Here is a 27,023-nt window from a genome sequence, read left to right as displayed (position 1 = left end):
AAGATATTTTGCTGTATTTCCAAGTTAAAGGAACACAATCATAAAAAGCTTCTGCAAAATTAAAACAGCTGTCACCATTATGTTCTGTTGGCTTACTCATTGCTTTAAGTTGTTTTTATTCTCATGTATTCCAGAAAGAAAACAGTACATGTTCATGTTGGTTTATGTATGTTTATTTAACCATTTTATTGTAATCACGTAATTAATACAATCAACTGTAAATTTCAATAAGGTACAAAGATATTTATACTCCATATCAACAGTTTCTGGCTATTTGTTGATTTTATACCAAACCTTTATAAACACCTATGTGTGATGATAGTATGCATTATATCCCCATCTAAAGCAGTCTCTAGAACTTGTTAGAACAGCAGAATGACATTATTTAGATATTATGGCTATTAGTATAATCACAAAAGCATCCATGAAATTCAACATAGCCATGCTATTCCACAATATCCCCCTCAAGTTGGTCCTGTATTACATGCACTAAGAACATTTTTAAACTTTAAAAGTTAGTAAAGGAAAAAAAATAGTACTACTACATTATAAAATTAGAATTAGTCAGACTTAAAAGCATACAAAACTTTTCCCTTTAAAAAAGTGAAATAAGAATAGTATGTTGTCCTGAAAAAGGTTATTTAGTATAGTTTTAGTAACTGAAAAATAACTGAAAGTACTTAAACAATATTCAACATGCAAAACACAACAATGGTAACAATTAAATTTAATCTAATGTAAATTATCAAGTATAATCAATTGCAGGATACAGGTGAAACTCAAAATTAGAACATTGTGCAAAGTTATAATTTTGATGATTATGGGTTACAGCTTATGAAAACCCCAAATTTGAAATGTCTGAAAATTAGAATATTACATAGTCTAATCATGCATATGTATATGTAAATATATTAGTTTCACCTTTTAATTTGAATTACTGAAATACATGAACTGTTGCACGATATTCAAATTTTCAGAGTTTCACCTGATTTGTCACACACATTGAGGGATTGTATTAACCAAATTAAAAGTTTACACACAAACATAAACAAACACAGTACATCCCTTCCTTTGCAATGAAAAAAAAAACCCTCAGCTTTCTTGTTGCATCACTGCATTAATAGGAAATGAATTACAATAATATATGAAATAAAGTGTCAGACCAAATGAAACACCGATCACCATAATAGTGAGTTCAAACAAAAACCTTGGAAAACCAACATCCATTTATGAAGTCAGCTCATGTGATGTTCTTTAAAATTTTCATTTGTATTGACAATTGAACATTTAAAATGACTTTGTAAAATTATTGAATCCAGAAGTGGAGGAAATAAGTGAAATGTCTATTAAGAATTGCCCCGCCTCAAACATCTTTTTTTTTTCTTAACAAAATGGCTCAAGGCATAGTATTGGAATAGTACAGATTACTAGATTTTTAATTGTTATATCAGCATATATATCACATCTTCTGAAGGAGACCTGTCTCCAAAGCACAACATATGCTAATGATGTTCTATTTTGATTGTTTCAGCAGGTTTGCAGCATTAACTCATTGCATTATCCGTCTTTTTTTCTGGAAATATTTGATGTACTATCCCAGTCAATTTTCTTCTTTTGCTCTCTTCTTGATCTTTTCCAGTGCTTCAGCCTTTTTAGGCTCATTTATTTCCTCCATCTTCTCAATCAGAAAATCAATGTGCTGAATTGTGTTCAGAGAAACAGCATTGAGTGCGATCATCTCCAGAGTTTCCACACAGTTAAAAGCTTCCATTACCAGCTTTATTTTCTCAATCTGTAATTCCTGCAGTTCTTCTTTCAGCTTCTGGACCACAGACACACTGCCCCCAATCTTCCCATCATATTCCTTCTTTAAATCTTCATATGTCCTCGTCTCCTTCTTTGTCTTTGTTACATATATTTTTGCTTCTTTGACATGTTTGGTGTAGTGGCATTTCTTTGTGCACACTGTACAGTGATTATCTTTCATCACACTACACCACGAGAGATCTTTGACCCACCAGCAGTCTGGATAATGACAGTTCTCCTCACAGACACTGCAGCACATCGCCTCATATGCCACAGCAGGATCAATATCAACCTTCTCTTGATAGGACACTTCAACTTCATACTCAAAGTTCTTATTGTTCTTGACATATTTCTGGTTCTGATTCAGAGCTTCCTGAGTTTGTTTCAGCTCATTTTGTTTTTGTTCCATCATTTGAACTCGTGATTGGAGATTGGAGATGTTTGAGGTCAACTGCTTCCGTTTTTGTAAAACATGCTGAGTCATCACTAAGGATTTTGGTTTTATGTTTTCAAGAAACTTGAACAATCCTCCCATTCCTCTAAAACTGAGATTCCATGATTGTTCATGGATCATTTCATATTCTTCATCAGCAGAGTCTGCCTGACAATTGTCGAACAAGAAAAACACTGGCTTACTCTTGTCATTCACTGCACACTTGATTTTAGCCTCTTTAACAGCTGTCAGGGCATCTCTTGGTGGCATTCCATTTGAGTGTGTGAAGAGCAAAACAATGTTTTCAGCAATATCTCTTCCAAATAAGGACTGAACAGCATCAAATATGTATTGTTGAAACTCTGAGAGTCGATTTTGTGCTGCTTTAATCACCAGACACACTGCATCTACTTCATTGATCCCTTCTTTGGATCTACTTAAACTAAGCAAACTCATGGCAATATTTTTATCTTTCTCAACTCCACGTGTGTCTCCGTATCCTGGACTGTCGATGATTGTTAGATCAGTTTGACTCTCTTGTAGATAAAACCCATAAACAGTGATGCTGGAGGTCTGACTGTGAACTGATGTTCGGTCACTCTGATCATCTGTGATCTCAAACCAAACCTTGTCTTTTCTCTGAACACCCAACATGTAGTTGATCATCGTGTTGATTAGGGTTGTTTTTCCAGTTCCTGATTCTCCCACCATCAGAATGGTTTTATGGGTTTTTTTTGTGTCTCTCTCACCAAAGGTAATTTTCCTGTACGGTTCAGATTCATCCAATCTGTCTGAACTTTTTTGCAGATGATATTGAGCTGGATTTCCATCTTTAATTAAGATGGCTTTCTTGATGACTTCCATTTTGTTCAATTCTTGACTTAAACTAGTCATTTTTCCCCTCTGTAATGTTATAACAGAAAAACATGTTATTTTAAACTGCTTGTAATATGTTATGGCTGTACATATATTTCTTTTATCAAACAACTTTAATTCACATTAACATTGTATGTTAACACATCAAGCATTTACCATACAGCATGAAGTTGAGGACATTGGAAAAATGAATATTATTTTAATATCAAAAATGGGTTCGAAAAATGGGCGAGACAAGGCAGGCAAAAACATAGTTTTTTTTTTTTTTTTTCACTGGTCAATTTTGAGATTTTGGGCTATTCTTCAATAACATGCCTTTCAGACTTATGCTGAAAAAAAAGTCTAAAATACACATTTAGGTCTTTATTTTACTACACTTTGTCTGTTTGCGTGTGTAGATTTTGCCTAAACTCATCAAAAGTTGGCATTCTAAATCATAACATCGCTGTCCCTGCCATCACATATACCGTTAGAAAGCTCTCCCTCTCATTTGTAATGCTGTCGGATCCAAATATGGAACAGGTAATTTCCTGTTTATCAGCAACCAATCATGAAGTAAAATGGGTGTTCCGGGCAAGATGGCGGAGTGAGTGCATGTGCGTGATGGAGCTGTTCACCCTAAGACATGCATATTAGTGAATCATAGTTACTTTAGATTTGTTTTTGGAGATACATTAACACTGAGTTGAGTGCACCGTCTCTATTTATTGTTAAACTTGTATCATGTAAAATTTTCGCTTCTTAACGTCACACGTGAGGAAAACCTCGGCTAATGGCTTACCTAGCTAGCAAACCACTACTTCAGCAGCATGCAGGTACCGATAGACAATCCGCTTGTCAACAACCTACACGACTACTGTATGGCGGATGTTTCCGGTGATCTCCCTCGGGGACCCAGATTTCCCCTCTCTCCCCATAACTCCTTCCTCAACTCCCTCCAAAAAAAATGAAGCCGCGGTGCTCCGTGGATCTAGACAGTGCAGATATTGTGCAAAGAATCTCAGTCATCTTCAACACGAGAATCGACTCTCTGGAAAAGAGTAAGGAGAAAATGATTTCCAACAATACTCTAAAGATTGAGGGGCTAAAGAAGACTGTTGATTTTGCCTGCGCTGAGATTCGTGAAGTGAAAGGTAAAGTGACACACATTGATGACCGAGTCAACATGGCAGAGAAAAAGACGATCCTTCTGGAACAACGAATCACTGAGCTGGAAAACTATTCGTGACGTTGGAACCTGCGTCTCTACGGTATGGCTGAAAACGTAGCAGATCAAAACGTCCACCAAGAGGTTATACACATCTGCCAGTCAATCCTACCGGAGCACAAGGCCAAACTCCCTGATGTTATTGACTCAGTGCATCGTCTGGGACAACTAAAGAAAGGTACCACCGAGCCTCGAGGGATAATTCTACAGTTTAGTGCTCGTATTTACCGCGACACTGTATGGAAGGCTGCAAAGAAGTCCACCTTCCTGCAAAACAACAAGCTACGTTTTGCCGAAGACCTGTCCCCAGCCGTCAGAGAGCGAAGAATGGTGTTGTGGCCACAGGTGGCTAAAGCGCGAGAACAAGGGAAGGCTGCTTACTTCGTGGGTGGTCGTGCTTTTGCCAACGGGGCTGAACTTTTTCCAGTTACCTGAAAGTGGTAAACGTCACACCTGTTAACATGTGCCTTAAGTCGAGTTAAGCCATAATATCCTTAATACTTGTCATCCACTCTGTTTTTCTAAGGGAAAAAATGTGCACTTTATAAGAATTTTGAGCACTTTAATGACACTCAACTTAACATACCTTCAAGACAACTTTTATTACTCCTGTTCAATTTATTCAATATTCAATATTCTGTAGGCTAACATTTTATGTCTACTGATTGCTAATAACTTTGTGTTAAGTTGTCGTCTGAAAACCTAGATATCTCTTTAGTTTTCACTGTATCACTAAGTTTCGTTTTGCACCTTTCATTTAAGTTAAGTGGTGCAGCTCCTTACAGTATGGTTAAAGTTTAATTTAATCCAAACTTTACTTTTTGCATTGTTCTATTTGTTGTTGTTAATACGTCTTTATCTATCATTACTCTTAATGCCAGGGGGATAAGGAATATTGTTAAGCGCAAGGCGTTATTTTTGTTTGTCAAGCAGCACAAATCTGATTTCTGTTTCATTCAAGAGTCACACTCAGTTCCGGAAGATGGTAGATTATGGAGATCCCAGTGGGGAAATGATCTGTGGCAGGCTCACGGGTCTGAACATTCTGCTGGTGTTGCGACTCTAAAATATAACTTTCCAGGAACTATTCTTCTATCTGTCACTGATACTTCAGGTCATTTTATTTTTCAAGTATTAACCATTGAAAATTTTACATTGATAGTTATCAACATATATGGTTATAATTCTAACCATGAGACGACATATTGCATGAGACTTTAGAGAAACATATACAAAATTCCCTTAATAACTTTCCAAATTCAGGTATAGTAATAGGGGGGGATTTTAACATGATTCTGGATCACAATATTGACTGTTGGCCTCCACGTGTTTCCACTGCAGTAAATGCTAATTTAACTTTATTTATGCAAAAATTTAATTTGGTTGATGTATGGAGATTTAACAATCCTGACATAAATGCTTTTACTTGGAGTAATAGAAGTGCCACCAGACGTTCACGATTGGACTACTGGTTAGTTTCTGATCATTTGAATATTGATAAAATCTCAGTTAATATCATCACAACCCCATTAACAGATCATAATGCTGTCTACATATCTATCCCATTACAATCTGCCCCTTCCTCAAGATGTAGGAATGCCTACTGGAAATTAAACAGTTCGCTTCTAAAACGTGATGAGGTAAAATCAGACATTAAAAAAATAATATTGAAATTCTGGAATAAAGCAATATCCGAGGGTGCTTTTGGTAGCAATTGGGAACTTCTGAAATTTAAAGCTGGCCAATATTTTAGGTATATTGGTAGTATGTTATCTAAAATCGTAAATTGAAGGAAGAAAGAGTGGTCTCTAATATATTTACCTTTTACCAGAAGGACCCTGCAGATATATCAGAAGAGGAACGGTTAACTTTAATTTCGGAACAACTTAAATTAAATGAGATTTACTCCAACAAAGCAAAAGGTGCCTTTATAAGGTCAAGAAAAAGATGGATGGAAGAAGGGGAGCAGAACTCTGCCTATTTTTTCGGCTTAGAAAGATATCATGGGAAACTTAATTTAATCAACTTACTATTAATAATACTGTAACTGATAATCCAAAAAATATAGCTTTTTTTCTGTGCGGAATTCTATAGAAATCTATACAAATCCAAATATTGCCATCAATCATCCACTAAATTCTTGAACTCTCTGATCGTCACTCCGATCTCTCAAGATGATAGGAAACTCTGCGATGACCCTATAACTTTGCAGGAAATTACTTTTGCAATTGAACATTGTAAAAATAACAAATCTCCTGGAGTTGATGGCCTGTCTGCAGAATTTTATCAGGCTTTTACACAAGACTTAGCGCCCTTTCTGCTTGAAGTAATATTAGAAAGTATTGAAAAAAGTTTTCCCCCCTCACTGACCCAAGGCTTAATTACGTTAATCCCCAAACCTAAAAAGGATTCACTGTTTATAGAGAATTGGCGACCTATCTCTTTATTCAACACCGATTACAAAATTTATGCCTCAATTATTGCAAAATGTTTAAAAAATGTTTTCGACCCTATTATTGATGATATCCAATCAGGTTTCATGAGAAATAGACACACCTCAAATAATAATCGGCTTGTCTTATATAATTGATTATTCATTTTTATGTCCTGATGATAGCTTTATCTTTTTCTTAGACTTCTATAAAGCCTTTGACACAGTAGAGCATAATTTTATATTTAAAACCCTTGAGAAATTTGGTTTTGGGGATTTTTTTTTTTTTTTTTTTTTTGTAATGCTGTTAGAACATTGTACTGCAATGGCAATAGCTCTATCAAATTAAAAAGTGGGACATCACTGAGATTTGAGTTGCAAAGAGGCACCTGACAGGGCTGCCCTGCCTCCTTTTACCTATTAATTTTGTGTACTCAACTTCTTTCCACTCATATTAAAAATAGTGCTTTAAAAGGTATTTCAATTGCAGATAGAGAAGTTATTCTCTCCCAACTAGCAGATGATACTACATTATTTTTTAAAAATGCCAGCCAAGTACCAATCGCTATCAAAACAATAGAGTTATTTTCCGCAGCTTCTGGACTTTGCTTAAATCTGAAGAAGTGTGAACTTTTTCCCTTAAAGAAAGCGATACCTCCCAGATCTCTGTAGCATACCGATCAAAGATTATTAAAAATGAGGAGGATAGATGCTCTGTAAACTTTAATTTAATTAGTGATAAGACAAAGAAAAAGTTAAATCAATGGCTGCAGAGGGATTTATCCTTGAAAGGACGAGTTTTGTTGACAAAGGCAGAAGGTTTATCCCGTCTTACATATGCAGCTATCCGCTTATTTGTCAACAAAAAAGCTCTGTAATTCAATTGATAAGTTTCTTTTCAATTTCATTTGGAAAAACAAGACTCATTATGTGAAAAAATCTGTTATTATGAACACTTTTGAACGTGGTGGTCTAAACTTTCTTGATTTTACAACCCTCAATTATACTTTTAAAATAAATTGGATAAAATCCTACATCTACCTGGAATTTTATTCCAAACTATATTTTAGGTTGGTGGTCTAGATTTTTTACTTTTATGTGATTATAAAATAGAAAAAATTCCCCTAATTTTATCGAAATTCCATAAACAAATGCTCTTAGTATGGTCATTAATCTACAAACATAATTTCTCCCCACATAGGTGCTTCATCTGGAATAATCAGCTTATTAAATTCAAGAATAAATCCTTATTTTATAAAGCCTGGTTTAATAATAACATTTTTCTAGTAATGGTTTGTAATGCTAAATTATTCTGAATTCCTTCGAACTTTTGGCATTCCAATCACCCCAAGAGATTTCGCAATTGTTATGGATGCCATCCCTTCTGGTATCTTAACTCTCTTAAAAGGGACTGGAAAACCCGTTTGCCTACCAGCTTTGGACCCTAAGTTAACCTCAGTTGGTAATATTTGTTTCGCAATCACAACGAGGAATAATAATAGGAATATTCACTCTTTATTCCAGAGAGATGTCACATGCATCCCTAATGTTGTTCCCTATTAGTCTAAGTTTGTTGATAACCTGAATTGGGGGATTATTTGGACCCTTCCTTACAAATACCTCCTTACGAATAAAGTAAGAGAAATCACTTTCAAAATGATACATAGGTATTATCCTGCTAAGCAATATCTTCTGAGGTTTAAGCTTGACATTTGTGTTGACAGCTCTTTCTGTGGACTAGTTCCTGAAACAATGGTACACCTGTTCTGGCAATGTCCCTAAACCATTAGTTTCTGGAAAGATCTGTCCCGATATATATTTCTGTTAAACTCATCTCTGATTTTTCTTTGCTATGGAGGGATGTGCTGTTTGGTCTCCATGTTGACAAAGGTAAAAAACAAAAAGAAATATACTTAATTAATCTATTGATCATTTTAGAAAAAATATCATATTCACAAAGCCAAATTTAGTAATTCAAAACCTTCCTTTATTGCTTTTGATAATGAGACGGAACAGTACATCAAAATGATCCATTTATGATTCACAAAATAAGAAGGCTGCTAAAACCATTCAGTTATGCTCCATCTTTAATGTATTAATGTATTTATTTGAAGCTCCCCCTGGCTCTGTTTTTGTTTAATATTGTGTTTTCTGTATTAATGACTTTATTTGTGTCTTACTGTGTGTACTGTTTTGTTAAGATTTAATAAAAAAAAAAAAAATGAAGTAAAATGGCCGATTAACTCGAAATGCGCAATCTCATTGGCTAATGCCAATTTCTGACAACGTGATTTGTTCAGAGTCGTCAAATGACGCGCTCTGACATTATATAGATCACATATACATATACTATAATTTACACACTAGGCCTATATCTACAAAACAATTACACATTTCAGTTTTTGTATAATATAATACTAAACAAATCTGTAATTGTGGGATCCTAAAAATGATCCAAAATGCATATTTGAGAAAATACATAACGAGCCAATGTTTAAAACTCTGCTTGCCGTAGCTCGATTTAATGCGGTAAGCTTGTAATAATGTTTTTAATTCCAGTGGTACTGGTGGATTTCCACAGGAGATTCAAGCATTTCTTTGCGTCATTACGTCACATCTGTACACATAAAGAACAGTCTCGGCTAGTAGACTATATTAAGTCATTACGTCACATTGTAGCCTACTAGCCGAGATTTATAGTCTTTTCTCACAGCACTGGATATAATTAAATATCAATTGGTTGGCGGATCCAGAAAGGTTCAAACGACAATCACCAGCGACAACAGATTCACCCGCTGTAAAATGCAAAAGACTTCGTTCGGACTTCACAGTGGCTACAGAAAAAAAAGAGACTGCAAACGGACCCATGCGAAAACAAGGATACATATCGGAAGGACATTACATGTAGTCACGCAATGCTTGCTTACGTTGTTAACATTAACAACTTGAGAACAAAGCATAATTTGCACAGTTTTGCGTGATATGATAACTGATTCAGCGCAATTTACTGCAATGTCAGAACCAGAACAAAAGTGGATGTTTTTTACTTGTTCAGATGAAATTTTCCGGTGAAAATTCTTATGTTGGTCATACTTCTAAAAAAAATAATCTGTGACTCTGAATGCCAGTATCCACACCGGCGCGGTGACTGACAGCCTCACACTCTCCTCAAACATTCTGATCATCAGTGCTTTGCCGTGTCGAGGGTGTTAAAGTACAACTCACGTAATACACATAGATAGTTTTGAACAGGCTGGTTATGTATTTTCTGAAATATGTATTTTGGGTCATTTTTAACCCAAAAAAAGCTACGGACTGCAGCTTTAATTTCAGAGTTAATTCAACAGCAGTGATGTAGATTCAACAACAAGTTTAACGTTGATTCAACAATATTACCATTGATTATATTTGTTAATTTCAATATTGATTCAGCATCTGTGATGTAGAATCAATCATAGTGTAATGTTGATTCAATAGCATTACCATTTTTTGTTAAACAGCTTCAACATTAACTGAGGATGCAAGAGTGATGGTGATAAAATATGCACTCTGTAATGCGAAATCAATACTATTACCGTTGATTTGTTGAAATCTAAACACTATTTCAACATTAACTGAGGGTGCAAGAGTGAAACTAAAGCAACATCAATTTGTAACGTTAATTCAACACAATTAGCGTTGACGCATAAACACAGACTGATTGTTTCAATGGTTACATGCTGGGTATTCACAGATTTAAACTTTCCGGATCAATAAATCGAGCTAAATGTTGTTAAAACATGAATGACACCCATTTACAATCATGGTAACGCAGACACTGAGCTACAACTCAATTTTCCTCAAAACAAGCTTTATAATATTAAATTGATCTAGAAGTTAGTTTACACATCACTGGTCTCCCACTCGTCACACTTCAGCACTTAGTTCGACAAGTAATAGCACATAAAATAAGTAGGCATATTCTTCTCACAAATTATATTGTTTTTGAGCTTTTTTTTTAGCCAAAGCTAGCTTTGCATGATAGTTGCTTATTGAATTTGATAGCAATACATCTGTCACGGTGTTGAGCAGGCAGACGAGCAGACTGAGTCCAGAATCACGATGAAGATATATTTATTATATAAATACAGGCATGAAGACGGGGTACACCAAGTAACATCAAACATTGACCGACAAAGACAGACTGAAGGAGGGAGAACTAAATACACAGAAGAATCAAACATAATGAGGTGAAGACAGGTGAAACAGATGAACAGGACGCTGAACGGGAGGCTGATGAGGGAGTGAGTTCAGGTGTGCAGACGAGAGGATCATGGGAAGTGTAGTGCTGGAGACGCGGACAGGATGGTGCAGACGAAGGGCTGTGACAACATCGTATAACAGTGAAGTTATTGATTATTTTTCCAATAAAAGGTGAAGTTATTTAAAAAAAAAAATTAATAATCATAAAAATTGTACAATTTGTGTTGTAGTATAACCAGCAGAAAAGCAGTGATGTGTGAACTGAATTTGGTGTCATTACAGTGTTTCAGTGAAGTTATTGAATATTTTTCATAACAAAATGTGCAAACGGGTTTTGGTTTTGCACTTTGCAGATGGTCCCTTATTCGAAACTTGTCTTTCAACCACCTACTTTGAGACATTTATATTACAAAACTCTTTGTGGAAAATTGGGTTGTAAATCGTGGTTGTGACGCTGTGCGGAGAAATAGTGCCGAGGCTGGATCCAAACGCAGTGTAGCTTTATTAACAAACTTAGGAACAGGATACTAGAAGCAGGACTCGAGAATTCAAAAACACCAATGTTCACATACATAAATTCAACAACCAACAAAGACAGGGCAGAAACACAGGGCTTAAATAATCCAGGACAAACGAGCTAGACAAGGTAACAAGGGGGCGTGAGAAATGAGAAACACCTGGGATAACTAGACAGGGAACAACTGAATACAAATTGACAAGACACAAAACCACATCATGACATAGCCCACCCCCTATGGGCGGCTCCTGACGCCCATAAAAAACAACAAAAAGTTCAGGAGGGCGGTGAAGCGGAGACGGTCTTGGGGGAGGGACGGAGGGCCAGGCCCGTGCAGAGGAACGGGACCAGGAGGTAGCCAAGGCGGGCCTGGGCCACAGAGCGTGGGCATACCAGACTGGGCCGGAGACCAGGGCGGAGCAGGACGAGGCGGAGGCCAGGGCGGAGCAGGAAGAGGCAGAGGCCAGGGCGAAGCAGGACGAGGCCAGGGCCAGGGCGGCGCAGGACGAGGCCAGGGCCAGGGCGGAGCAGGACGAGGCCAGGGCGAAGCAGGACGAGGCCAGGGCGGAGCAGGACGAGGCCAGGGCCAGGGCGGAGCAGTACGAGGCCAGGGCCAGGGCGGAGCAGGACGAGGCCAGGGCCAGGGCGGAGCAGGACGAGGCGAGGTCCATGTCTCCATGGCCCTCACAGGGTACCTACTGCCCCCCCCCCCCCCCCCCAAAAAAAAAAATACTTGGGGAAATCCACAGGGATTTGAAGGGCACAGCTTGAACAGAGCTTGAAGGGCACAGGCAGGGCGAGGTGCAGAGGCGGGGCCGGCAGGGCGAGGCGCAGAGGCGGGGCCGGCAGGGCAAGGAGTCTGGGTACGCTCACTGGGGCCTGGCGAACCGAACGAGTCCTCCTTCTCCTCCTCCTGCGGCGGCGCGTCACAGGGCTAGACACACTCGCTGGGCTGGACAACTCACTCACTTGAACAGGAGATTCAGCGCTCACTTGAACAGGAGATTCAGCGCTCACTTGAACAGGAGATTCAGCGCTCACTTGAACAGGAGATTCACTCGCGGGGCTCACGTGAAGCACGGCTGGGCTGACGTGAAGCGCGGGCTTGTTAATGCACAGGTGAAGCGCAGGCTCGTCGTGGCTGACGTGAACCAGCGGTGAAGACGACGAGGGCTTCGCGGGTAATGTGAACTCGGGAGATGTCGAGTAGAAACGAGCCAGTAATGGAGAAGAGGTCCTCCAAGGAACAAGCCCGAGCTATATACCGGTCAAGAGTCCAGTTGGGTAGGTCCCGCGGCATCCATCGAGCGATCCCATAATCCAGCCCATTCAAAAACAGGCCCATGAGCTGGATATCATCTAGCGCTCCCAGATGGCAAATGGACAGTACCTTTGGACAGACTGGCCCTCTTGCAAGAATGACGACAGGTATTCTCCCAGAGCCCGGTTGCTGACAACTGCTGGACCCATTTTGAGGTTGGTTGTTCTGTGACGCTGTGCGGAGAAATAGTGCTGAGGCTGGATCCAAACGCAGTGTAGCTTTGTTAACAAACTTAGGAACAGGATACAAGACTAGAAGCAGGACTCGAGAATTCAAAAACACCAATGTTCACATACATAAATTCAACAACCAACAAAGACCGGGCAGAAACACAGGGCTTAAATAATCCAGGACAAACGAGCTAGACAAGGTAACTGTAGTGTTAAGGGGTTTTAGAGGAGAGGAAGTGATGTTGGAAGGGGGGCTGGAAAAAGGGCACTTTAATAAAGTCATGCTATGACCACACAGGAAGCACTTAACTCTACAGTAACAAGGGGGCGTGAGAAATGAGAAACACCTGGGATAATAACTAGACAGGGAACAACTGAATACAAATTGACAAGACACAAAACCACATCATGACAGTGGTCTACGTTACTATGATTGTAAATGGGCGATATAAACGATATGCAATATAAACGGTACAAAATTGGTCTACGATATGGATTTTAATTCTATTGCATCGCAATAATGCATGTTGACGCAAACTACCAGCAAAATTTAGAGCCACGAGCTGCATCCAACTGCAACACATCATCGTATTCGTCATCTTGAATAAACATGGTTGAAATCGAAAATGGAAGAGCTGGTTAAAAAACCAGTACAACATCCATTGGTTTCGGATTTAAGCCATCCAATGAGCAGCAGCAAATTATACTCTGTAGGGGTAACAGCTCTGACTAACGCCTGTTTCACACATATTCCGTTTGCAGCGAATAGGGTGTTTATTTTTTCCGTACCCATGTTAACAGGCCTGGATGCGGTGCGGCAATGCGTACAGGTGCAGTGCGTATACAGCAGTGCAGCGGTCGTTTCGAAACAGTCTATTTTTGCTGTGCTGTGCGTGCTGAATTAAAGTGACAGCGCATGGTTCATGGTCAAAATGAACATGGATTGATATGAAAATATAGTAATCTTAAAAGTTTTTTACTATTTTTCAATCATTTTCTTTTTAACTTTAACCCTTGTAAACTGTTCGATTTCTGTGCACACCGTTTATAGACCGGGTCAAATTGAGCCTAATTGGATTCAATACAATTCCTTAAAAATCACACTATGAAAAAAAACCCCCAAAGATTTAGATACAAACTGTAAACTTTTAATATCAACATTTGTCAAACATTACAAAACAACATTTCTGAAAATATAATTCATGAAAAAAAAAATTAACCATATTTTAAAACAGTTTTATTCTGACAAAATTTGGAAATAAACAGTATACTAACTTTTATGCATATATTTTACGTTTAAATTTTTTTTTTTTACATTTTATGCTTTGAACATCATAACTGAACAATTCAATTTATATATATATATATATATATATATATATATATATATATATATATATATATGTATATATAAAATGAAGTATAATGAAAATGTTTCATTCTAATGTGCATGTGTATCTAAAAGTGCTCTAACCAAACACAATTGAAAAAGCTAAAATTACAGTGTTTAATTATTTATCAAATTTATCAAATTATTTGCAAATTACAGATGAAAATCTTTGTCAGACACAGAGTAAAATAAGCTCTCATTTCTATATTCAATCTGAAATACCTAGCTTTTAACCAAAATGTTTGTGGGATTTTCAAATGCAGCATTACAGAGTCAAAAAATTTATAAAAAACATTTATTGTATGTATGTTTTTGTTATGTTTGGTTTCTCAATCCCCTGTGAGTGAATAATGAGCTTTCGCACAATTTTGCTTAGTGTGGCATGAGACTTCAACATAGAAAGCAGAAAAAATAGCTCCCAAAGATTGACAGTAAAATAAGTAATTAAATGTTTTTTATTTTGTGTCTGTACAGTTGCTATTGAATTTGACCTATTGACCTATGGGGGTCAAACTGACCCGCGAACACCACAAACGTAATATTATTATTTTTTGTATATGTCAATACACAGCAGCATGTTCAAACTTTGCATGCATGTTCATGATGATAGATAAAAAAAAAGTCACAAAATATCAAGAAAAAAAACAAAGGTTTAATATTATTTCGGGTAACTTGAAATAAATAAATGATAGCTCATTTTTGCCATCTCTGGCTGACAAAATATTTTTCTGTATTGAAACGTATGGAAAAGCTATTTTTTTTTTTTTTTTGCTTAATACGGTTGTAAAAATACAAAATAACAACATATAACCAAACATTGTTATTATTTTGGGTTGGTACAGTTGCTTTAGAGCTTTAAAATATGTGGGTCAAATTGACCCGCGAACATCACAAACGTAACAGTAATTTTGTTTGTATATGTCAAAACACATCAGCATGTTGAAACTTTGCATGCATGTTCACCATGATAAATGAGAAAAAAAGTCACAAAATATTAAGAAAAAAAAAACAGTTAACCAGTATTTCCAACAACTAGAAAATGTAAACGGGTTAAACTGATCTGCAACATAACACAAGGTAATTAAAGCAAGGAAACTACACAGTAACATTACCTCAGCAACACGGCATAATGGATGCACTTGTCTCTTTGTGAAACAAGTTCTTTGTGACTGCAATATTTCTTGTTAAAAAAAAGATTTAAATGCAAAAGAAAAGGTATGAGAGAGGTGTTTTTGTCAATTGTGATTTAATTTAAAACGTTTGCGATGTTACCATAAATGTATAAATGTTTTGCCACTTGCTTGAGCAACTTAATATATAAATCTATGTAGAAGGAATACTACGTTTTTAAGCGTAGGCCTATTAAGTTTAAAAGTGAATAGCCTAAGAGTGAAAGAGTGCGTATTACTACTGTCTGTATACAAATAGAATCGCAATGCTGAAACTCTTTTATATTATTTTATAAAAGACACTGATAATAAAAATAGTGATTTGAAATAAAAATAGAGGATTAATGTTGTTTGTCGTCCAGCCGTAGATCAGTTGCACAGTGCAAACGCATGTGAAAGCACAATAGCGCGTGCTGCTCCTGCACCACACACACACACACACCGCAACACACACCACATATGCACTGCACACGGAGTATATGTGAACAGGCATGCACTAAAGTAAAGAAACCCAATACTTTAAGCTTATTCTTTGTTAAAGTCTCTGCAGCTAGTGTACTTGAATTTTATTCATCTGCAACATTATGTTGTATAACTACAGTTTTGCATAATAAATGTTCTCAAAACGTTTCTTTTTAAAACAAATACATTTAGCAGTTTAGCTTTCCTTAATGTCTATCTAACCTGTTGTGATGGTTCTATTATAATTTATATATCGTTATATATATCATGATATATATCGTTATCGCAAGAGGCTGCAATGTATATCACAATATGGATTTTAGGCCGTATCGCCCATCCCTACTCACAGGTAATCGGGGGAACGTGGAGGCATAAAGTCAAGGGAGAAGCCCATAGAGTTATAAATTTTAAACCCGGAGGCAAGCAGTTGAGTTTGAATTTGAAAGCACCACCTTTTATTATGTTACAAATTTTTTTAGTGAGATTTGTCCAATGCTTGTATTATTTGGTTCAAAAATGTAAATAAAATGTTTAAATGGAAAACTCATGTTTCCTTGTTTACCTAATAAAATGAGGGCCTATATTGTTTTTTGTATAGGTGTATGTTATAGTTTTTAAATGTTTCTATTAGACCTAAATAAGTGTCAACCAGTTTACATTACTATTTGTGACATCAGGTAGCCTATTAAATTATTTCTTCACCCCCGCATTGTGTGTTCATGTTATAATCTGCGTATGTAGCCTTTATGGGATGAAAATAGTTTCAAATATTAAACATTCATTGCTGCATTACTATAAAAAAAAAAATAAAAAAAAAAAACTGCTTTAAATCTGTGCAATAGGCTAGAACCTGCAGCAGGCTTAATTCAAAAATTATTAAAAATACCCAGCAGAGAAGTGATATAAACATTTGTTTAAATACGCTCTTGAGCACATTAATAATTTGCCATAGATCGACATAACATATGTTTTAGTAAAAAAACAACAACAACAAAAAAAGTTTTTGCAATATCAGTGATTTCATGCAGTCATGCCCATTGCTCACTAAAAGTGGCAAACTGCTCTAAAAACTGCTCCCAAACTAAAAAACTGCTCAATATTAAAGCTTATAAAATATTACTTTTTGTAAAGCTGATTTGAAACGATATGAATTGCTTCTTTTACTTGGTCCTCCATGAGTGCGACCAAAGGAGAAACCACAACGACCACAAGCTTTTCATTGCGTCCCATCTTCTTAGCGACCATCGGAGCTACGTTATACTTTTGCCGAATCATTTTGGAAGGACGTCAAAAATATCTTTCCGATCGACAAATGCCTTGATTGCAGTTTTCTGTTCGTCTATTAAAATTAATGCGCTGTCTATTTATTTTACAACAGACATGACAGCGGAATCTATACATCTCAATTCTCCAGCTGCAGTCATCTTTGAGGGAAACCAGTTAAGTGCTCTTTGATAACGTGTCGTATAAAGCCCGCCCTGGCAATTTGATTGGCCCGAACATTTTTTGACTGATCATAATTACTCCTCAATGGATCGAGTCCAGACCGAACTTCCAGACCAAAAAATGTTGTGGGCGGGGTTCGGGCTGGCATCCAGGCTGGCCGTAGCGAGTAAACGGGAGGAAAATGGTTCAACACGTAAGCTATAAAACCTGACAAATGTGTTAGGTGTCGCCCAGCCCGCAGCTCTGCAGATATCTGTCAGCGAGGCGCCTTGCGCCAAGGCCCAGGAGGAAGCGACACTCCTAGTGGAGTGGGCCGTCAACCTGGGAGGGCAAGGAACGTCCTGGGAATCATAAGCCCAGACAATAGCATCCACTAGCCAGTGGGCTAACCTCTGCTTGGAGACAGCCTTCCCCTTCTGCTGGCCTCCGTAACAGATGAAGAGCTGCTCTGAGGTCCTGAAGCTTTGCGTTCTGTTTACATAACAAAGTAGTGCATGTATGGGACAGAGAAAAGCCATGGCTGGGTCTGGCTCCTCCAAGGGCAGCGCTTGCAGGTTCACTCCCTGATCTACAAATGGAGTTTTAGGAACCTTGGGCACATATCCGAACCGGAGTCTCAGAACAACGTGAGAAAGGCCCGGTCCGAACTCTAGGCACGATTCGTCGACCGAAAAAGCCTGCAGATCCCCGACCCTCTTGAAGGAAGCCAGAGCCAATAGAAGAGCAGTCTTTTCATACAAAATGTTTAGCTCTATATCATTTAAGGGCTAAAATGGGGGTCTTTGAAGCGCTCTCAGCACCAGGGCTAAGTCCCAAGAGGGTACAGGGTGCAAATCACGAGGGGGAGTTCACTTTTGAAAAAAACTTTTGCTTATAATTTTCTCACCCCCATGTCAAAGATGTCCATGTCTTTCTTTCTTCAGTCGAAAAGAAATTAAGGTTTTTGATGAAAACATTCCAGGATTTTTCTCCATATAATGCACTTTACTGGTAACCAAACGGTTCAAGGTCCAAAAGAAACTTTCAGTGCAAACTGTTCAAAGGGCTTTAAACGATTCCAGACGATGAATAAGGGTCAAAGTTTAAGTTTTATAAGCTCAAATGGTCGCCTTGCTCTGTTCTGTGAGGCGCGTTCGTGACTCTCCTGTTCGAACTCGTTTATCAAAATGAACTCATCTTTTTTGTGTCATTTGGTTCATTCAACAAACAAAATTAACGAATTGACTCTGGAAAAGATTCGTTCATTTTGATGAACAAGTTCGAACAGGAGAGTCACGAACGCGCATCACAGAACAGCAAGGCGACCATTTGAGCTTATAAAACTTAAACTTTGTTATTTTTTTAAAATGAATGATCGTTTCGCTTGATAAGACCCTTATTCATCGTCTGGAATCGTTTAAAGCCCTTTGAACAGTTTGCAGTTTGCACTGAAACTGTCTTTTGGACCTTGAACCGTTTGGTTACCAGTAAAGTGCATTATATGGAGAAAAATGGAATGTGTTCATCAAAAACCTTAATTTCTTTACGACAGAAGAAAGAAAGACATGGACATCTTGGATGACATGGGGGTGAATAAATTATCACCAAAAGTTTTTTTAAAATTGAACTACTCCTTTAACGAATCTGATGATCAGGTCGTGCTTCCCTAACGAGTTTCGGTCAATCACATCATGATGGGCGGCTATTGCGGCCACATATACTTTGAGGGTGGAGGGAGACAGCCTTCGCTCCAACCCGTCTTGTAAGAAGGAAAGCACGACACTGATCGGGCAAGTTCGGTGGTCTTCCCAGCGGGAAGAGCACAAAATGACCAACAGGTTCCACTTCAACGCATAGAGGGTTGAGCGCAACCGGGATGTGAACAGCACGACGCGACCTCAGAAACTTCTGACTCCATAGGAGGAGATGACGGGCGAGTTGCGACATACGGCAGGAGCGTAGACCACAATGATGATTGATGTACGCAACGGCCGCAGTGCTGTTTGAATTGACCAGTACGTTCTTGTGACGAAGCAACCCTTTGAGGCGGCACAAGGCTAATCGTACTGCTTGCAACTCTAGGCAGTTGATATGCCAATGCAGCTGAGGCCCCGTCCACAGACCTGAGACTGCATGCCCGTTGTACGTGGCCCCCCATCCAATGGCTGAGGCATCTGTGGAGACTACAGCATGCCTGGACACCTGGACTAGGGGCACTCCGGCCCGTAGAAACGCAGGGTCCGACCAAGGGATGAAGGTTTGGCGACAGTGGGGGGTGACTTTGAACTGGAACGTGCCACTCTGCCACGCCCATCTCGGGACTCGATAATGAAGCGGAAGCGCTGAAGCGGTCTCATATGCAACAGGCCAAGCGGTGTTACTGCGGCTGCGGCTGCCATATGCACCAGGAGCCTATGAAATTGCTTCAGTTTGACCGCTGACCTGCCTCGAAAGGACCTGAGGCAGTTGACCACTGACTGGACGCGCTCCTTGGTGAGGTGCGCAGTCTGGTTGACCAATTCCAGCTCCATATCGAGATAAGAGATCCTCGGCGTGGGGCAAAGTTTGCACTTGTCCCGGTTGACCTGAAGCCCCAAATGGCAAAAGGGAGGTTCTGGAGCACCAGGTCCCTGTGATCGCACAACAGATCTCGCGAGTGAGCCATTATGTGAACGACATGTTCTCTCATGGGAACAATGGCCACCTCCACGACCTTCGTAAAGATGCGGGGCGACAGGGCCAGGCCGAAGGGTAGGACCTTTTACTGATATGCCCGACCCTCGAACGCAAACCGAAGAAACGGTCTGTGTCGAGGCAGAATCGAGACATGAAAGTACGCGTCCTTCAGGTCGATCGCTGCAAACCAATCCTGGGGACGGATGGAAAGTAATTGGAAAAGTAACCTTTGTATATATTCAGCGTAGCACTAATAGAAAGGCTATTAAAACTGTCAGTTTATGTTCTCTCTTCAAAATATTTGAGTAATGTAAAGGCCCGTACACACCGGGACGAATATCAGCGCGCGTTATTCGTCAGCGTTTTTCAACGCGTTTTTTGTGTTCACACCCAAGCGTTTTTCGCTGACGATGAGCTGAGTGAACATGCAAATTCATTCCCTGACATTAGATGGCGCTTAATGTAAAACAGAAATAATAATAGAATACTATACTAGGATGATCATAAACATGCTTGTAATAATAGAATACTATACTAGGATGATCATAAACATGCCGCCCACACCACAATGACGTCATTTTTGGCGCGCGCCCTTCGCGCTCTTGCAAACGCGTCGAGTATAAACAAGGCTTGAGGCGTTCCCCATTGCGTCATTCGACGTATTGTTGAGTTCCCTTCGAAAGGGAACAGACTATTCTCTGCTTATGTAATCCATTTGAAATGTGCATTTCTCTCTGGCTCATTCACAAGTGATCGCGAGTCAGGTCAAGAAAGACTATCTCTTGTTTTATGTTTTAGAAAAACACATGTTAATTGAAGCCAAGAAAGACGGTCTTTTGTTTTATGTATTTATTTATGTTAAGTGAATAAAAAGAGAAAGACTGTCGGTCTTCTGGGCTGTGACATTTCTGCTTTTCTTTTGTTTAAACCGATTCTCAAGGTCGGACATCCGGGACTTTTACTCCTGTGCGCGCATAGCAACGCGGCGAAGGGTAAAACAAACAAGCCCCCGCCATTAAGCTACACGAAAGCGGGAGATAAATACGCGTCTAAAATGAATCTAAATAGAAATGTAATCTCAAATGAATGGACAAATTGAGGGACAAATCAAAGAATAACAAAATAATACCACTGCAGGGATGGCCACTCAATTTTCTGCTATGTTATGACATTGCTATGCATAATGGTCGGCAGCTCTACACCGATAAGCAACAATGAAATGCACTAGTATTTTTGTGTTAGCCTTTTTTGGCTTTTTTCTAATAAACTGTGTCCCTCACTGACATTGTAGCTACAAGTTGTGCCACTGACAGACTGAGCTCATTACAGCAACGCCACTTTGTAACACAGTGCTTTTGAATGAACAGTTTTGTTTTAATGAATAAAAAAAATCGATAACATAGTTAATATGTAATCGATGCTTGATTGGTATTTAAACATGACTGCAAGTGTAGGACACATGGTATGTACACATGGTGTTCAGGGGATTTGATGAGGTGGGCCATGCTTTTGGGTTGTTGTACCAAGACTCAGCTGGATGCCGATAGGGACAAGATTGTAATGTTAAACCTACAAGCGACAGCTTTCTGTTGTACCTGGTCAATGCAGGCGCTAGGAGACTGTCTATATATTGATACGACATTATGTAATAACAGATGAAGAAGATATAAATTCATATAGTTAGCTGCTAGCGCCTTTCACAGACATGTAACGTTAGCAAGTCACAAAGCCTTACATGAGTGTTTTATTATTCACTTCTCACCACCGACATATATACATCCGCATACACAGATATCATTCATTATTAATACAAAGTAGTCCGTTAGTATCCATAACTGACATAATCCACAGCAAAACTTCTGTGAATAGATACCTTTTTGATTTGCCTCGGGCATTCGGTTTGTTTTACCCTTCGTGGCCGGTTGCTATGCAGGTCACATGATTAGTGACGTAACGCCGACCGCAAGAATACATTTATCCATTTGTCCTGTTCTGTCAATCTGCGTGAAATATACAATTGAGCCCATTACAAAGGGCAGAGGAAACGGGTCGATTCTCTCCCGATAACAGTCCAATTAGCGGTAAATAAACATTTCAACTTTAAATGTATGAAATAATAGGATTTTTTCGCTTATTCGTTTTCTTTTGGACATTCATATGTTGGTGTTTTGATATTATTTTTAAAAAATGGCGTAAAAGGTTATTAGCCTATATGTTACGATAGTTATTAGGGCCCGAGCACTAACAGTGCGAGGACCCTATTGAAACTGTTAGGATTATTTTATTTTATTTTATTTTATTTTTTTTTATTTTTTATTTTTTCTGCAAAGTAAGTGCCATTTTCGGGGCCGCAACATGCTCAAAAACTCACCAAATTTGGCACGCATGTCAGGACTGGTGAAAAATTTCGTATTTTGTGGGTTTCGCAGATGGGCGGGGCAAAATGGCACGCTAGCGCCACCTAGAAAATTGGAAAAAATTTGCCCCTCGTCCACGTTCAACCTACATGCACGAAATTTGGTGGGGACGTGTATCATATCAAGACGCACAAAAAAGCCTCAAGAACCCATACCCTAAACTCGACAGGAAGTCCGCCATTTTGAATTCGGCGACCGATTTGGGACGATTTACACACTCCGTACTTTAACGAACTCCTCCTAGGGATTTAGTAGGATCAACTTCAAATTTCTAATGTGCCTTCTAAAGGCATTGACGATGAAAAGTTGTGCTATCTGCGCGTTTTCGTCGATGGGCGTGTCCGTGGCGTCGATGACTCGCCATGAAACAGGAAGTTGTAGTAACTTGGCTGTAAATGCCCAGATCTGCACGAAATTTAACACATTTGACAAGAGTCCCGCCCTGATCAAATCTACATGCCGACATTCACCCACAGTCATAGCGCCACCTGCTGGCAACAGGAAGTGGCCTTTAACGAAGCAGTGTGGCAAATGCACAGCCGCACTGGCTGAGCTGCAGAAAATGAAACGCGGCCGCCTCAGACCCCGACGTGCTACAGGTGCGAGGGCCCGCCCATCGCTGCTTGCAGCTTTAAATTTTTTTATTTTTTTATTTTTTTTATTTTTTTTTTTTTCTGCAAAGTAAGTGCCATTTTCGGGGCCGCAACATGCTCAAAAACTCACCAAATTTGGCACGCATGTCAGGACTGGTGAAAAATTTTGTATTTTGTGGGTTTCGCGGATGGGCGGGGCAAAATGGCACGCTAGCGCCACCTAGAAAATTGGAAAAAATTAGCCCCTCGTCCACGTTCAACCTACATGCACGAAATTTGGTGGGGACGTGTATCATATCAAGATGCACAAAAAAGTCTCAAGAACCCATACCCTAAACTCGACAGGAGGTCCGCCATTTTGAATTTGGCGGCCATTTTTGGACGATTTACAGACTCTGTACTTTAACGAACTCCTCCTAGGGATTTAGTCGGATCGACTTCAAATTTCTGCTGTGCCTTCTAAAGGCATTGACGATGTAAAGTTGTGCTATCTGCGCGTTTTCGACGATTTGCGTGTCCGTGGCGTCGATGATTCGCCATGAAACAGGAAGTTGTAGTAACTTGACTGTAAATGCCCAGATTTGCACGAAATTTTACACATTTGACAAGAGTCCTGCCCGGAACTAATCTACATGTCCACATTCACCCACAGTCATAGCGCCACCTAGTGGCAACAGGAAGTGACCTTTAAAGAAGCAGCCCCCGTCGCATGTTTGACCGACATGTACGTAATTTCTGTGGTACATCTACCATGTCCAGACGCACAGAAAAGTCTCTTGGAGCGATGCCCTGAACTCAACAGGAAGTCGGCCATTTCTAATTTTACCGCCATTTTTGGATGATTTACTCATAACGTACTGTAACTAACTCCTCCTAGGGATTTAGTCGGATGAACTTCAAATTTCTGCTGTGCCTTCTAAAGGCATTGACGATGTAAATTTGTGCTATCTGCGCGCTTTCGTCGATGGGCGTGTCCGTGGCGTCGATGATTCGCCATGAAACAGGAAGTTGTAGTAACTTGGCTGTAAATGCCCAGTTCTGCATGAAATTTTACACATTTGACAGGAGTCCTGCCCTGAACAAATCTACATGCCCACACACCCACAGTCATAGCGCCACCTACTGGCAACAGGAAGTGACCTTTAACGAAGCAGCGTAGCAAATGCACAGCCGCACTGGCTGAGCTGCAGAATATACAATGCGGCCGCCTCACACCCCGACGCGCTACAGGTGCGAGGGCCCGCCCATCGCTGCTTGCAGCTTTAATTTTAGGCTGTTTACATTGGAAAATAACTGAGATTCTGCGGCACCCCTAGCCAGTTGTCACGGCAGCACCCCAGGCCGCGGCACCCACTTTGAGAACCACTTACATATGGGTGAATAAGCTCTCTGACAGTGTCATATGGGTTATGTAATGTCATTTTTATTAAAACATATTATTAAAATATAAAAACACGTCTGTATTAAAGAAAAAAAATATTGATAAACACACATGTAATTAAATGTAATTGGAATGTAATTAAATAACACTTTGGGTGTCTTGTTCATTATATTTATTTTCATATAAAAGCAACAGAACTTAAATTACATCCAGCTTATTAGCAGCACCATGCACGAGCGTGAATCCCGTGATATCCGCCTTTGATCCCGGACCGATCTCACAGCTGTCTGATCCACTGCGAGAAGCGAGTCTGTCCGGCTTTCCTGCGCTTTTTTCACTCCTTCTCTCACAGCCGCCTACTCTCGCATACATTTCAGGCGCGGCAAAGGGGCGCATCTCAAACAAGCCTTAATAATACAGCAAACCTGTATTATTATTACAGTGGCAAGGGGGCGCATCTCAAACAAGCCTTAATAATACAGCAAACCTGTATTATTACAGTTCTGAAGGAAAATCAAGTAGCCTACGTAGGAGGGCGGAACAAGCTAGAAACCACCCCCAAATGTTTCAAAGTTATTCTTGCCACTATAACTTATGGCTTCCCAAAGACAAGTTTATTTGCAGACAATGTTGAGCCCTGATATATTTGTATGATTCATTTAAGCCTTTTCATTTGCTTGTCCTTCGGTTGGTCATTCACTTTTTTTTATAAACATGTATTTATTGAATTTTTACAATTAACAAGGATTACATTTACATTTAACAAATAAATTTAACAAAGCGTTTAACAATCAAACTATAAAAGAAAAGAATCCACTCCCCCCACCCCCAAGAAAAAAAAAAAAAACAACCAACGCACTGGATAACGACATTATATAATAATCATACATAGCTTAGGAAATACAGGCAATTAGGTATATATGACCTTCAAGTTTCCAGAGTTTCCTCGGCCTCACAATTCTCCAAAAATGCAAGAAAGGGATTCCAGATCTCCTTAAATTCGGCTGATTTCTTTTTCATTGTGTATGTTAACTTTTCAAGGATAAGGCATGTTGATAATTCTTTCAGCCATCGACCAATAGAAGGGCTCTTGACATCTTTCCAACAGAGAGAGATCAAGCGTCTAGCTTGTGGTTGGTCATTCACTTGTCCGAGTAAAAAAATATGCTTGTCCAGGAAAAAAAAAGTTTTTTTTATGCGTGTTGTAAATACAATTTATTCCAAATCAATATTATCATCACTGTTGACACATCCTATTTAAATCTGCATATGTATGATATTTTAACCTTTATAAAGGGCATTTTACCCTAATCATTTTCAATATAGCCGCTTCATCTTTCATTTCAAATTCTTAAATTTGATCAATACATTAGGCTAATATAGAATAATAAGATGCTAAACGCACCAATCAAATGAAATAATTTACACAGACAAAAATACAACTGCATCACGTAAAATTTAGATCTTAAATATTTTTTGAACACAAAGAAATGTAAAGAATCATACTTTTAAACACGAAACTAAACCACCAGGCCTAGGTGGCGTCAGGCGACGTCTTAATGAGCGAGTCATTTATTCAAACGAGTCGTTCAAACGGCTGATTCAGGAATGGAACACGGTTGAGTGTTCCTGTGAGATGCGTTATGGCTCTGCTGTGATCGTTCCAAACAACAACAAATCAATATTGCGTCTTAAATGCAAGTGACTTAATATTAGCCTAATATAATTGTTTATTGAACTGTAATATAAATCAATGTCACATTTTGAATTGTGATGGTAGCCGATTTGGGGCTCTTGATCCACACATGCTAGCACGAAACTTATATATTTTAGTTTTGTAATATGCACGCAAAAAATTTTTGGCGTGTAAATGGCACGAGAAATAACTTTAAAATTAGTTTCAAGAGATCTGGCTCTATAGGCTATAAGCATACCACCAATAATAAGGGAACACATTTTTTCAAGAAAATACTATCAGTTTTTCTACTTCAAAATGTCAAGTTTAATTCATTGTGTTACTTGTGGTTTCTTTGTAATTGTTTGTGGTACAGGCCTAGCAATTTTGATGTGAAATTGTTTTTACTCCCAACTTTTCCCCCCTATAGGCTAGCCTATATAGCCCAAATATCAAAATTAAATGGATGAAGACGAGAAAGTATAACGCCCAAGTAACAGTAAAATTAAAACAGACAAACTAAAAAGGCAGTGGATATATGATGATGTATTTTTACCTTTCAAAGAACAGAAGTATAGAATATGTCTTAACTCGTTCAAACGGTGGAGGTCTTCAAGGTTACCCAGGAAATTGATGCTAATAATAAAAAAAAAAACATGTAAATAAATGTAAAAAAATATTTACCTTATTTCTCTTATGCATTGTATATACAATATTAGACTATGTTATAATTCAGTAAAATTGTACTTACAATATGTTCTGTGTAAAAGTCTGTCCTACTTCAACCGATAAGAACTAGGCTATACAAAGAACAAGATCAGAAAGCGCTTTT

The 27,023-nt window shown here is 38.8% G+C and overlaps 1 protein-coding gene across 4 annotated transcripts; it reads right to left on the bottom strand.

Annotated features, from left to right (window-relative positions):
• Positions 1–157: 157 nt before the first annotated feature.
• On the bottom strand, positions 158–26,985 carry LOC148997676 (uncharacterized). 4 transcript variants are annotated; one of them, XM_089119056.1, is made up of 4 exons: positions 26,943–26,985; positions 26,748–26,827; positions 4,704–4,753; positions 158–3,142 (listed from the first exon to the last, which is right to left on the bottom strand). In XM_089119056.1, the coding sequence occupies exon 4, from the start codon at positions 3,131–3,133 to the stop codon at positions 1,601–1,603; it is 1,533 nt and encodes a 510-aa protein (XP_088975182.1). In that variant the 5' UTR covers positions 3,134–3,142; positions 4,704–4,753; positions 26,748–26,827; positions 26,943–26,985; the 3' UTR covers positions 158–1,600. The 4 variants fall into 4 exon arrangements, with proteins under 4 accessions (XP_088975182.1, XP_088975179.1, XP_088975180.1 ...); XM_089119053.1 differs by lacking the exon at positions 4,704–4,753 and having other exon boundaries at positions 26,943–26,961; XM_089119054.1 differs by lacking the exons at positions 4,704–4,753; positions 26,943–26,985 and adding an exon at positions 3,897–4,145.
• Between the last annotated feature and the right edge of the window lie 38 nt (positions 26,986–27,023).

The sequence above is a fragment of the Pimephales promelas genome, chromosome 2 (genome assembly GCF_988280905.1).
Source record: "Pimephales promelas chromosome 2, fPimPro1.hap1.1, whole genome shotgun sequence".
Classification (NCBI taxonomy): domain Eukaryota; kingdom Metazoa; phylum Chordata; class Actinopteri; order Cypriniformes; family Leuciscidae; genus Pimephales; species Pimephales promelas.
The sequence above is the reverse complement of the archived record's forward strand: the minus strand, read 5'-3'. Positions and strand labels throughout refer to the sequence as shown.